This window comes from Diabrotica undecimpunctata, chromosome 5 (genome assembly GCF_040954645.1).
Source record: "Diabrotica undecimpunctata isolate CICGRU chromosome 5, icDiaUnde3, whole genome shotgun sequence".
Lineage (NCBI taxonomy): Eukaryota > Metazoa > Arthropoda > Insecta > Coleoptera > Chrysomelidae > Diabrotica > Diabrotica undecimpunctata.
The window spans coordinates 126,320,551-126,335,561 of NC_092807.1; the positions used below are offsets into that span (position 1 = coordinate 126,320,551).

The following is a 15,011-nucleotide window of genomic DNA, read 5'->3' on the forward strand; positions in this document are numbered from 1 at the left end:
GATTTTTATAGGTTTTCCGTTCTTACATTTGAATTTACTCGGTTTAAGTACATCATCAGATAAATGGTTTAGGTTTGGTACGGGAGTTGGATATCAATGTACACCATTCTGATGGAGCCCATACTACGCGTTTTTTGATAAACCGCTCAATTGTTGCGGAACTGAGTCGACAGGCATATAAGTATGGCCTGGTAGTAAGTATCGCACACTGATTGATGTTATATTAACAGAATCCCTAAGAAAAGTCGGGATCATTAGATGCAACTTCTTGCAAATATTTGTAGATTATGGTAGATATTTCGTTACTGCCACGTCCTCCGTCACATTCTCCTCACAAATAACAAAACCCATTTTGGGTTCCACTTTCGTAAACTATAAGATTGTAATAAGCATACTTTCTGGTGTAGTACAAGAGCAAATTGTCTCCATGTGGTGTGTTTAACACCTTCTGTACGTCGAAATTAGCACATAAAAATTTTGAATCTAAGATAGTTTTTTTTGATCAGCTAGAAATGAGTCTTTGCATTTTTCTTTGTTTTCCAAATGTTTTTCATACAATTGCTTTGTTTCTTCTGTTTCCTCAAAATCTTTGTCTTTTCTCACTTCACATACTTTGCACTTATCTTTTTTCGGCAAGTGAAATCCGATATTAAATTCTGCCTTAAACATCTTTCAGAACACTTACAGGGAAACGATATCGTTCTTAGTTATGCCATTTTCTAACTGTTTCTTCTTAAAAAGTTTGTATAAGAATGAAACATTACGAAATTCAGTGGGTAAGTGTCTTCTCGATGTTTTATATCTGCAATAATGAGGTGAAACAGCGGGTAGCAACGTGATAAAATCTAAAACATTCTGCTTCTGCTCTTTCCCAGTCTTGATATGTGGAACATGCTTACCTCTCGGATCTATTTTGGAAAATGAGGCTGACGTAGAGTTTTCTTTCGTATATCTCAAAGTCATTTGTGAAATATCCGAGGTTTTCAATAAAAATTGTTGGCACACCTCGTGTTCCACATCATTCCACCTAATTATATACTTGTACGAACATTGTCTTCTGCTTCTTCCAGCCTCTCGTTTTCGACGTTTTATTATCTTTTATGCCTAAAGCAAAAGTAAAAACCATAAATAATTACCGAAAAAATTATTTTGTGGTACTTACGTTCTGATTCTGCGGCTATAGACAGTGCACTAATAGATCGTAACGCACTTCGCTGCATCGTAAGTAGCAATTTTTGTACCACGTGACTTGCACCTTACGATGTTTTGGTGACCATGCGATGTTTTCACAACTACAAAATAGATTTGTTCACATTTTTATGTGACTTACGTTACAGCAAATTCGGTTTTTTCTCCAAGACTATGCTATTATACCTTACGATAATTTTGCTGGGAGGTGCCTGGCGGCTTGATAGATACGATTCTTCAATAAAACTGTTTTCCCTAATTTTGTCACTTACGATGTTATGGCAAAAAGGTATCGATATTCTCATCATTATTCCATCAGTTTTACGACTTTGACTTTAAATTGGCCTTTATTATTCCGCAGTACTAAAATGGGTCCTATTTGAAAGTTTCCTTTTTCGAAAAGAGTTTTATAGAATTTTCTAGAACCTAGTTTAGGTCGATCTTTTTTTAATAGAATACTTCAAGGTTTTGTTGCTCATCTCTTCTTTTGCTTATTTTTAAGTTGTTGTAACTTCTAATTGATTTGTGAATGTTTTATGTGGGAACATAGTTGATTTTATTAACATTATATATATATATATATATATATATATATATATATATATATATATATATATATATATATATATTGAAAAAGTTGTATTTTATTAATTTTATTTTTATTTATAATAAATGTTGTAATTTTTAAAATCTGTGGTTCGTTGTTTAATTTAATATATACCTCAGCTAGCTCAACTATGTGTTCTAAGCAATCTGTCACTGTGTGACGTCGACTCTGTAGTCTCCTGGTAGAGTTCAAAAAGAAATTAAACCAAAATTTACTTTAGACCTTTGATAAATTAACCCAAATGAAGCACATTATTTATTAATATTGAACAAATTTAATATAAACAATAAAATTCGTCTGCAACTTGGGTTGCCTTTAAAATTTTACAAAAATAGGAATCGTATAAATCTTAATGTGGTTTAGAGTCGTGACAATAAAAATTTATTACAAAATGTGGAGACTCTATACAAGTACCTAAAAACTAAATAAATATTGCAACTTTATAAAGTGTTTAAATGAACTATAAAGAAAAGAAAATGAACACTTTATTCCGCTGACTTTTAACTTGCATTCAAATATAATCAAAATTTCAAATGATCCCCAAATTATTATCCAACCTTACTTTAAAACAGTTCTGATTTTAAATCCGTAAAATAGTTTCGAAACACAATTCAGATAACTGCCTTAATCTGAACCTTCTATAAATGCAAGGTATAACAGACGCTGATAAAGATGTTAATAGAGACATGGGGAATCTAAAATTTGCATTCCACGACATGTCTCCTCAGCTAAGCAGAAATCGTTAGCGAATTGGTTTCTTGTACTCATACAGAGTAGATCCGAATAAAAATAAAATTAAAGACAGTCAAGATTTCCTTTCACGCAAAAATAGTCTATGTATCTGTTGATACGTATTTCGCTTTAATAAAGCTCATCAGAACAGTTATTCATAGGCTTTCTCAACGTGAAAATTAATCTTTTCCTGTCTTTGTGAAGCAACGTTAATATTAACATCTTTATCAGCGTCTGTTATATCTTGCATTTATAGAAGGTTCAGATTAAGGCAGTTATCTGAATTGTGTTTCGAAACTATTTTACGGATTTAATATCAGATGTCGCTATTGCGTCCGTTTCGAAGCCATTTTATCGTTGCTTCACAAAGACAGGAAAAGATTAATTTTCACGTTGAGAAAGCCTATGAATAACTGTTCTGATGAGCTTTATTAAAGCGAAATACGTATCAACAGATACATAGACTATTTTTGCGTGAAAGGAAATCTTGACTGTCTTTAATTTTATTTTTATTCGGATCTACTCTGTATGAGTACAAGAAACCAATTCGCTAACGATTTCTGCTTAGCTGAGGAGACATGTCATGGAATGCAAATTTTAGATTCCCCATGTCTCTATTAACATCTTTATCAGCGTCTGTTATACCTTGCATTTATAGAAGGTTCAGATTAAGGCAGTTATCTGAATTGTGTTTCGAAACTATTTTACGGATTTAATATCAGATGTCGCTATTGCGTCCGTTTCGAAGCCATTTTATCGTTGCTTCACAAAGACAGGAAAAGATTAATTTTCACGTTGAGAAAGCCTATGAATAACTGTTCTGATGAGCTTTATTAAAGCGAAATACGTATCAACAGATACATAGACTATTTTTGCGTGAAAGGAAATCTTGACTGTCTTTAATTTTATTTTTATTCGGATCTACTCTGTATGAGTACAAGAAACCAATTCGCTAACGATTTCTGCTTAGCTGAGGAGACATGTCATGGAATGCAAATTTTAGATTCCCCATGTCTCTATTAACATCTTTATCAGCGTCTGTTATACCTTGCATTTATAGAAGGTTCAGATTAAGGCAGTTATCTGAATTGTGTTTCGAAACTATTTTACGGATTTAATATCAGATGTCGCTATTGCGTCCGTTTCGAAGCCATTTTATCGTTGCTTCACAAAGACAGGAAAAGATTAATTTTCACGTTGAGAAAGCCTATGAATAACTGTTCTGATGAGCTTTATTAAAGCGAAATACGTATCAACAGATACATAGACTATTTTTGCGTGAAAGGAAATCTTGACTGTCTTTAATTTTATTTTTATTCGGATCTACTCTGTATGAGTACAAGAAACCAATTCGCTAACGATTTCTGCTTAGCTGAGGAGACATGTCGTGGAATGCAAATTTTAGATTCCCCATGTCTCTATTAACATCTTTATCAGCGTCTGTTATACCTTGCATTTATAGAAGGTTCGGATTAAGGCAGTTATCTGAATTGTGTTTCGAAACTATTTTACGGATTTAATATCAGATGTCGCTATTGCGTCCGTTTCGAAGCCATTTTATCGTTGCTTCACAAAGACAGGAAAAGATTAATTTTCACGTTGAGAAAGCCTATGAATAACTGTTCTGATGAGCTTTATTAAAGCGAAATACGTATCAACAGATACATAGACTATTTTTGCGTGAAAGGAAATCTTGACTGTCTTTAATTTTATTTTTATTCGGATCTACTCTGTATGAGTACAAGAAACCAATTCGCTAACGATTTCTGCTTAGCTGAGGAGACATGTCGTGGAATGCAAATTTTAGATTCCCCATGTCTCTATTAACATCTTTATCAGCGTCTGTTATACCTTGCATTTATAGAAGGTTCAGATTAAGGCAGTTATCTGAATTGTGTTTCGAAACTATTTTACGGATTTAATATCAGATGTCGCTATTGCGTCCGTTTCGAAGCCCTTTTATCGTTGCTTCACAAAGACAGGAAAAGATTAATTTTCACGTTGAGAAAGCCTATGAATAACTGTTCTGATGAGCTTTATTAAAGCGAAATACGTATCAACAGATACATAGACTATTTTTGCGTGAAAGGAAATCTTGACTGTCTTTAATTTTATTTTTAGGTCTGATTTATTTAAAGAAAACTAACTACTTGCAAAATAATTGGTGAAACTGGAATATCAATCCTCTCTTCGGAAGTTAAGGTACGTACTATTCTATTTTTAATTTAATGATCATTAATATTTTCAATTTTTTTAAGGCCTATCGCAATTATGTTAATTCATGAATTTTAATTTTCTCAATTTAAATGACATTTCTGTACTCCAATAATAATTTATAAGTTAAATTGTTTCTCTTACTCTCTGGAACAAATTCTGGATATCTCTGCTGTGGAAACTGTGGAAAAACTAAAATTCTCTTTAGACGAGTTAAAAAAACACTCCCGACCTATTCCACAATTTCAGGACTCTCCTTTCAAAATTTCTTGTCGGCCTCTCCCAAAATCTATCATTCGTTGCTAACAGCAACCAACGTTCTTTTTTCTTTTCGTCTTCTATTTTTTTTTTACCATAAAACTGTCCTGTTCTGACACATTTGTCAATCCACATTAATTTCTCATAATCACTTTAATCACATCTAATTTGGAAATTTATAAAAAAAAATGTTCAGATATAAAACTTATTCTATTACAATGCTAATACAATTTATTCTTTTCATCTCCACATCATTGTAATTTCTTATTTAACAAAACCCCTATTAATTTAGCTCCCATAGACTTGCTTGACAGTTTATTTTCTGACGTTTTCAAAATTTCTATGTTTAAATATTTTTTTAAGAATTCTTCTTTTTTGTTCTTTTTAAGGTTTAGACGATTCACCTATACACTAGGCAACTATACTATTCAGAAATTATTAACACTATACCAGGTAAGTCAAAATTAATTTATTTAACAATTTACTTTTTCTTTTTTTCTTTTTCAATTTTAACAATCTTTTTCTCTCTTTTATTTCAGAATCGAACCCACATTGTGATGGCTTCATGAAATTCATGAACAACAAACTCATATAAAAATCCATTTAAGTTGTATCCTTTTTAACATATTGAAATAATTTCAATATTTATATATATATATATATATATATAATATATATATATATATATATATATATATATATATATATATATATATATATATATATATATTGAGTATAGTATATTGTGGACTAGTTTTAATTGTTATAGAGTATAGGCTACGTTATTTGTCTATTTTAAGTTCCCACGTAGTAATAGCATAATATGGTATTCTATATATGGATCACCATCATGGTACAATGAATACACAAGGTATGATACATAATGTTCCAAAATCAGTTCGCTTTCGCGCATGACGTAGTCAAGATCGCTTATTCTCGTAACATGCGGGAATGTAGTTATATAGAAAAGACTTTTAATTTTAAGTATTTTATATAATTTGGCTAATTTAATTATAGTAATTATAAAGAGATGATAAAATTATGTTAATATAATATTTATCCTTTATAAAACATATATATCCTTTATAAGACAAGTTTGAATTATCTTTTATTAAACGTAGGTACAGGTTAATTAACTTATACTCCAGACTTCGATATTTCAGATGTTTAAAAAGATACAGAAAAGTGGTAATGGAGGTACACAAAATTTGTACGTATATATACCTACTGAACTAAACACAAAATCAAAATAAATAATGACAAAGTCAACTTTATTTATATCGAATGAGCTAGCTGGCCATCGAATATGAGTGTAGTGAGGGCACACAATATTGCACAACATTTAAAATTACATTTTTGTAATATTCACACATAAAATTATCTTGGTATTGTTTATAATATTGATAACATTGTATATTCTAATAATGATAACATGATCTAACAAAGAAAAATATGTTATTTTGGAAGATGCTAAATTGATTTCCTCCGAAACAGTTCTTATTGCAAATTGCATAGCAGGCTGAGGCTAGTTTCTTACTTAACAAATCGATACGAAAAAACCATTTAAGGTTTCATGACTAACAATTAATAAAAATAAAGATTTAGACTTGCGTCGTTGACCTAGAAGTATTAAGAAGCTGCTCAACATACTTTTTGGACTCTCTGTGTTGCCTCCTTGTACGCGTTTCTTTTGGTTGGTTAAAAGGGTAGCCGATGTTGATTTAGGCAAATAAAGGCTAGGTACTGCCTCAGGTTTAAGTTTTAGACCCGTTTTAGAAACGTAATTTAAAAGTTCCTGTTGTAGATTTCTTTGGTAATCTTCAGTTTTAAAATGTGTATAACAAATTCTTGCAGTATTACAATTAAAATTATCCTATCTACAACAAGATATAATCCACAGTTTTCTGGTCACGCTATCTTTAGGAAATGTATGAAACCTAAAGATTTTATCTTCATTGTCACTATTGCAACAAGCAATTGCATAGCGTACTTTGAAAAAGCTACAAAACCAGATATACAATGGCAAATAAAAACTTTCAGTTTTACAAAAAAATACTATACAGTATAAATAAATAGTAACTAGGTAAATACCATTTGTATAAAGACACATATATCTAAATTATTTTTCTATTATAAAATAGATGACTCAGTCAGTATTGAGATACTTTAAAATATATTTATTATCTCATAACTTGCAATTTGCAATAGTCACCATTGATAACCGATATTATTGTTGAACTTTTGTTTTTATACAAGCTTTCTGTCTTGCCGGTGTAAAGTCGCCTGAAGTCGATATTTATTGTGTTTTGCGTTTGAACTAATTTGTGTCTTATTTTCATATTATTATATTGTTTGATAAGTAAATTTTGCATATAATAATCGGTAGGTTATAGTAATGTGTATATTTTTTATTTTACTAAATTTCATTATAACTCATCTAAAATACCATATTGAATTCTAAAACAGATTTTTCTCTATTGTACTCTATTTTGTTTTTATTTTAGTAAAACTTCTTGGAAGTGAGTGACAGTGAATCAGAATAAGCAAATCTACTACTATTTACCTACTCACAGTATTTCCTCTGCAGAAAATTTTTAAATTTCAAGGGATTTGCATACAAAAAGAGTACTTATATTATTAGTATTTGTATGAAAACAAAAATAAATATTTCGCCTGAATCTCTAGGAGAAGTAAAGGTTTTACGCTACTGAAAATATATTTTTTATTCAATTATAACCAAAACAAAACATTTAAAAAAAAAATTAGATCACTTTTTAACCATAATTTCAAAATTAATGTGTACGAGGTGTTCGAGGAGGTTCAGGCGATCTTAACTACGTCACACTCCTGGGCCAGCTGTCAAATGTCATGCGCAATATCATACTGTCCTCCGGAGGCAGGTCAGCGGGAGCTGACAGCCGTGCCGGACGCATCAAGGAATTTGGATATCGGTCAAAATACTTGGGAATTCCAAGTTTGGCCAAATCCAAATTTCTAATTGATTCGATGCAGGGAAATTCCACTTTTGCTACGTAAAACAAAGGATTTGTTTTACATAAAAGCAGGTAGATTTTCTCTCATCGATCAGTCGAGCTTGCCTCTTCTACTGTAGACCTAGTCGGTATTATTGTTCCTACTAAGTTATTGTTTTATTTCTGATTTTTTTATATACCATTTTATTTTAGCATTATTGTATATTCAGACCTTTTCAGGTTAGAATAATATATTGATCTATATTTGTTTTGATTGTTTATTTTTCTTGTATTTTGTGTCTAAGTTGTTCTTCCGTAAGTTAAGAACACTTAGAAATATTTATCTTACTTTTTCTATTTTATATTTTGATTTGTACTTTGTCTAAGTAGTTCTTTCCGGTAAGTCAAAGAACTCTTAGAAATATTTCTCTGAATATTTGACTTGTTATTTTAATTGTGCGTCTAAGCCGTTCTTTTCCGGTAAGTCAAAAGAACACTTAGAAATATTTTCATAATCATTGTTGCATTATTATTTCCGATATTTTCTCTAAGATATTTTCTTCCTTAAGTTAAGAAAATACTTAATACATTTGTCTCTTTCATTTTCTATTTTTATGCTAAGTTGTTTCTTCCGTAAGTCAAGAAACACTTAGCAATATTTCCACATCTTTTCTGTATTTGATTTTTCGTATTTGTAAGTCGTTTCTTCCGTAAGTCAAGAAACACTTATAAGTATTTGTATTCTTATTTTTCCATATTTGATTCTCTTGTTTGTTTTCACTCTAAGTTGTTTCTTCCGTAAGTCAAGAAACACTTAGAAATATTTCCATACCTTCCTACATATTTCATTTATCTGTATTTCTGTCCTAAGTTGTTTCTTCCGTAAGACAAGAAACACTTAGGAATATTTCTGCACTTTTCTATTCTTTTATCTTGTGTATTTTACTTTTCATTCTAAGTTGTTTCTTCCGTAAGTCAAGAAACACTTAGAAACATTTTCTTTGCATTGTACTTTTATACCATTTTATTTTTCTTGTTTACTAAGTTATTCCTTCCGTAAGTCAAGGAATACTTAGACTATTTTACCTGTTCTGTTTTCTATTTTTGATCTGTTATTTTGTAACTGCTCATTGGAACTGTTACCTATAACAGATACTTGTCACGGTAACCGTTATTTTATACCAGTAGAAGTATTAAACCATTTTATCAGTGACAAGCAAAGATGGTCAACACCCGGTCTAATTCCGAGGACAGGAAGAAGTCCGCAGAGCTGGCGATGGGTCCTACTGGCCCAAATGCCCCCTCTCGGCAACAATACCTGGTGTATTCATTGTGCCATGGATCACCATATCTACAATGTTTTGTAAGATGTAGTAGAAATCATCTTTGGTGCGTTTATCTTTGTCTTCCGTATTTTTATTTATACGAGTATATATTATAAGATTTCTCCAGTTTACTACAGTGATCATTGTCAATGAGTACTGGGTAAGTATACAATTGTTTCTAAATGCTATGCTCACATTAACTCAAAAGCATTCTAATAGGCGTGGCGTAAAACAAAGCACTGTTTTTGTGTAATTTATTTCTCTTTAAAAAAACTTAAAAAAACCTAGTAACTAATTTGTAATCTAAACCTACCAGGAGGTTAATATATTTAGAAGATCTCAGTGAAATACGCAGATAAAAAAAATAATTGAATCTAAAAATTTATTTTAATCTGTCTTTCAAATAGATATTTACTAATTGCTGTTGAGAATGCAAACCTCAACTTTTAATTCTCAATGAACAATTAAAAAAAAGGTGACTGTAGAAAATAACTGTTCATAAAAATGTATTAAAACTATAATTGTTTATAAAACTTAATTTAGTTTTTAATATATTATTAAGATAAGATATAGTTTTTTTTATACATTTATCTATTGAATGCTGTTGATTAATTTTATGACAAACAGGTATATACTTAGGTCTGAAACTAGGAATATGTTGCGTAAGTAACATTAACAAATATATATACTTTATCTTATTAAAAATTTTTGTAGGATTAAATGGTTCTTTTATATGGGTTCTTGTAGTTTTGATGCAGGGGGGTAAGTTAAATTTTTGTATTACTTATACTTAATAAATTTGATTATAGCAAGTTTTTAATTATGTCAGCAAACTATAAACTTTTAGAAATAAACTGTTCTAAAGAGTTACATCATAACCCTAGAGCAATATAATCACCACATTAATTAATCACACTTAATAAAAACCGCTTTAATGTTGAACATTGCTTTACCTTTTCCCGCAGAAGGCTAAAGTTTGACCCCCATTTTCCAGCGCTGGCAAAAACATGTAGATATTTTTAAAATAGCCATCAGCCTAAAGACAAAATCAACAAAATCCTTAAATTAAGAGGAACAAAGACAATATTTGCCCACCAACAAAAAATACCATCTCTTGTCCGATCAATTAAAGGCAACATTCCAAATGAAATTCCTTGTGCAGACTGCCCCCGATCTTATGTAATCCAAACAACCCACAAAATCAAAAATATAATTTATTTACATTCAATTTATGTTCACAATTTCGATTCAATTTTAGCTCTTGGTCAACACTATCTCCATACAAGATTGCTTCAAGAAAACTCCAGAACCTTAGACCCCATCTGCTTCTGTACACCAAGAATCATCCGAGAAGCGACAAAGATTGAAAAAAAAAAACTAATTGTCTCAATAAAAGGTATGACAGCATCCGGTTATGTTCGACAGGAAGACCTCACAGAAATAAAATATCGCCCGCTCCACCTTTTAATCAAAATACCGTCGTCAGAAATATATGAGCCAACCTCCACCCAAATGCTTTGTTTGCTGTCCTAGTAGCAGTAGGGCAGTAACTAGTGAATAGTGTAGTATTGTTACAGTAATTACGAGACTGAGACGCCGAAAGCCATGAAGAAAGCTTCTTGTGATTGGCCCTGTTCGTGTGTCGGTAGAAGAGATCCTACCAGTGGGTCTTGTAGTCTAATATATTTTTGACTTTTGCTTTAATACTATTTTCCATGTTGTTAAAACCCGTTGAGAATCATCTATTTGGTTTACACTGTTGAAATTTTTTTCTGTTTCTATTGATTCTCTGATATCGCGTTTTTTTATTTTCAATGTTAGCTAGTATTGTAGTATGGTTCAGGTTTATTGTATGTCCTGTTTTTGAGACATGTTGTGCAAGGGACGACGTTTTTTTCCTCTTTTCCATGGCATTTCGATGTCCTTCCCGTCTAACATTGATTTTTCGGTTGCCCACAGCCACGTACACTCCTTGATATATATATATATATATATATATATATATATATATATATATATATATATATATATATATATATATATATATATATATATATATATAGAATAAATACTTCTTCTTTACTTCTACTTATTGGAGATCTTTCGATCTGTTTAATTCTAAAGCATCCTCTGGTTAATTTCCTGGGAGGTAAATTGCAAACTATTCCTCCATCTTTTAGGTTGTCTTCCGGGAGGTCTTGAACCGGGCGGGTTGTTTTCTAGGGCAATTTTTGGGAGTCTATTATCATCCATTCGTCTTACATGATTATACCACATCCTCTTACGCTGTATTTCCTATCTTACGATATCTTGAATTTTACACTGCTCTCTGACGTTTGTATTTCTCACCCTGTCTCTTCTTGTTTTGCCCACTATTGTTCTTAGGGTTTTCATTTCGGCAACCCTAGGAATCGGTTTTGTTGGTATCTTCGCGCACTTATATGCCATATGTCATGATCGGTCGTATGCAAATCTTGTAGATTCTGATTTAACTATTTGTGTGCATTAACGGATTTGGCCAGACTATCTTCCGCAGAAATCCCGCAGACAATGCGGATGCTTTATTGATCTGACTCCTTAGGTGATTTACTGGGTCGTGTGTGCTTGATATATCTATGCCCAGATATCTGAATTAGTTACCACTAGTTGTAATAGTTATAATTAGGCACCCCGAAGTGGCGTCCTTTTTAAATTACTAGAGGTGTTTCCTGTTTCCTTTCTGTGTTTTGTTTCATTTGTTCCAAGAGATTCATGACCTTTTGTTTCATATTTTTGTAGTTGCCCCAATCTGACCTCCTGCCATTTACTTATCCACGACCCCAGCTCTCCTAACAAACACTGAGTGCCATTCGCATAAGTAACGATTATTTTACTTACCCTATCTCCACCCCCTGTAGTTTCTGTCCCCAATTTTACACCCCTTAGAATAATACCCCATGTGGTAGGCAAAATAATCTCGTTACAATATAACTTGTCATACTTTAAACCGCGCAAAGATTAGTGTCACGGGTATTTTTTCACTTGGTGATTTTGTCACTGGTACTGTTGACCTTTAAAGTGTGCTGCAAATACCAAGTAGTGATCTATTACCCTTATATTACAGTAGAAAATTATCTGCCATGAATTTATGCATTCATAAAGAAGCTCCCCCAAACAATGCTTTTGCTTTTGCTTTTGCAATTGTCATGGTTATCCTGTATTATTTTGTTCATGTCTTATTTGACCATAAAATTACTGTTCGAGCAGAAGTGTCTAGAGTCAGGACATACGATGATGCTATGCGACACTATGCATAGATCGATCCATAGATAGGGAAAAGAGGACATCAAAAAGAAGGATTTTTATGTAGTCCATGAGCTGCAGTATTCAGATTTTATAAACCGGAAACTACTTGCGAAAGATATGTTAAAAAACACAAATCTAAATAAATCTGATGAAACAGTTAGGTGTTTGCAAATAAAATGTTTCAGAGTGGGGACAGAATATCCAGGAATCATTAAATATTGCTATGAGCACTACAGTCCTACTTTGAACTAACTATTTATGAACCAGAAAGACCTCCAACGCAATCTTCCCTATCACTTCAACTGGCTTACTTAGGTGTGCATCTAATTTCGTTGGCAAAATTTAATGATTTACAAAAATTATGCACAACCCACGTTATCCTTTCGGAGTTCGATGCTTATTATTCATCTCTGCCAACCTCCAAATCAGTTATTGACAGAAATACTAAGTCCAGTATTTATACCAATAGTGAACTAGAGGGAAGCGAAGACGAATAGCGGATTTAAATTAATTGAATTGTTGTTTTCATTTCAATAAATGTGTTTATTTTAGTAAGCTACTAAAATCACTAAGTCCATCAAATATTGTTTTAAAACATCTGAAAGCATTACTAGGCTTGTACAATTGAATCGGTAATTTCCTTGACATTTATAAGGATGAGTTTTAGACAACAATTAGAACTAACATATTCGTTTTCTCAGATCTGTTATTTTGGAGTTAATGACTTTTGCCGCGACGATGACGATATTTCTTTTTAGTATTAGATTAATAGTTTTAAATACGATACTAAATAGTAACATAATGTAATGCATAACTTACCGGAAATATTTTAAATTGAATCTGAAACCAAGAAAAAATTTTAAATATTATTATGTTTACAAAATTCGTAGATATTATGTGTTAAGCTATTTTACCTATAATAGAATTGCGCCTTATATTAGAAATGAAGCTTAATACCTAAAAGAGAAATACAATCTCAATTTAGCGAAGCTAGTAAACAAAATAATTCGAGGATAATGGCTCTTCATGAGATTTGTGTACATTGTGTATACTATTTTTTCCTCAAACTTCTCTGTATATATATATATATATATATATATATATATATATATATATATATATATATATAAATAAATATATATATATATATATATATATATATATATAAAAATATATATATATATATATATATAAAAATATATATATATATATATATATATAATTATATATATATATATATATATATATATATATATATATATATATATATATATATATATCTCGGTCAGTCGTCCATGTGGCAGTTTTCTGCAGATATATTGGTCAACCGTCCTGAAAGGGTTAATTAGCTTCGAAACACATAAAATAATACAGGATGATTAATTAAAAATACAGGCGCACTATGCTAGACTTGCATAGTGAATCTTATTTCCTTGTAAAAGTTAAAAAAAATTTAAATATTTTTTAAACCTCAGAAAACATTAATGTTAAAAAGCAATTATATATTTGTTTCAGGATTAATGACAGCTGTTACATTCGCTCCATCGAAAAGTCCTAACTTATCTTGTGATACGGAATATGCTTATTATCCTGATCCAAACGATTGCAGCGCATTTTATCAATGTATAGGGGGCATAAAACAACACATGGAGTGTGTTTTCCCACTCCTTTGGGATAACCATATACAAGGATGTGAAGAAGAGTCAGACTGTTGTATGTATATTAGTATTACTCGATTATTTAATAAAATAATTAGTAAATTTACGTGAAAGATTTTGATTCAGATATAGATTTTGATTTGTCATTTGTAAAAAATAATGGCGCAACCCTTACTTCTTTAACGTTTTTATAAAAACTGACTTTAATTGTGTCAAAATGCAAAAATTGAACCCTGTAATCAAAAGATAGCGAATTTTTACCGATATCAGAGAATTATTATTAATTTTATTTAACCCTCCAGTGGTCGCACAAAAAAAATTCCATGGTAAGTCGCGTGGCGGCTTTTACACCGCATTAGATAGTTTCGATTTTTAGATCTTTAAATAAGACATTTCATTGTTTTCTTCAGTATTTACAAACAAAAATAAGTTTTTAGATTCTAACTTTAATTTATTATCGTTACAAACAAGTTATCTATGATTACAAATAAAACATACTCATCGCTATTTTCCATTTACTCATTATTATCACAATGGATTCATTTAACAGAAATGTGGCTATTTTTCTTACATACGTTATTTTTACACTGCTGACAAGTTGTTTTCGTGCGATTATTTTTGTAACAAATTCCAGGTTTAACAATCCTAGAACGGTTTTGTCATTATCTCTATATTTTTCCAAATAAACATAATGTAATAATAATAGTCTCCCGTTTTATACCGCCTCGCGGCTTTGGGAGTATAGCAGGGTAGTCTGCTATATCTAGGGCCT

The 15,011-nt window shown here is 31.1% G+C and overlaps 2 protein-coding genes across 7 annotated transcripts in view; one reads left to right on the forward strand and one right to left on the reverse strand.

The window, feature by feature from the left end:
* The window catches only part of LOC140441766 (neuroligin-4, X-linked-like), a 960,081-nt gene extending 946,662 nt beyond the window's left edge, over positions 1-13,419 (reverse strand). Inside the window, exon 1 of the mRNA XM_072532673.1 lies at positions 13,401-13,419. The gene's annotated coding sequence lies outside the window, so the exon portion shown is untranslated. The remainder of the gene's footprint in view (positions 1-13,400) is intronic.
* Positions 9,758-15,011, forward strand: part of LOC140441770 (probable chitinase 10) — a 31,494-nt gene continuing 26,240 nt past the window's right edge. The window contains exons 1-4 of one of the 6 annotated variants that reach the window (XM_072532676.1): positions 9,758-9,958; positions 10,011-10,058; positions 10,555-10,692; positions 14,097-14,294. In XM_072532676.1, coding sequence (XP_072388777.1) covers positions 9,895-9,958; positions 10,011-10,058; positions 10,555-10,692; positions 14,097-14,294 — 448 coding nt within the window. In that variant the 5' untranslated portion in view covers positions 9,758-9,894. The remainder of the gene's footprint in view (positions 9,959-10,010; positions 10,059-10,554; positions 10,693-14,096; positions 14,295-15,011) is intronic. The other 5 variants (XM_072532679.1, XM_072532675.1, XM_072532677.1 and 2 more) reach the window with 5 other exon arrangements.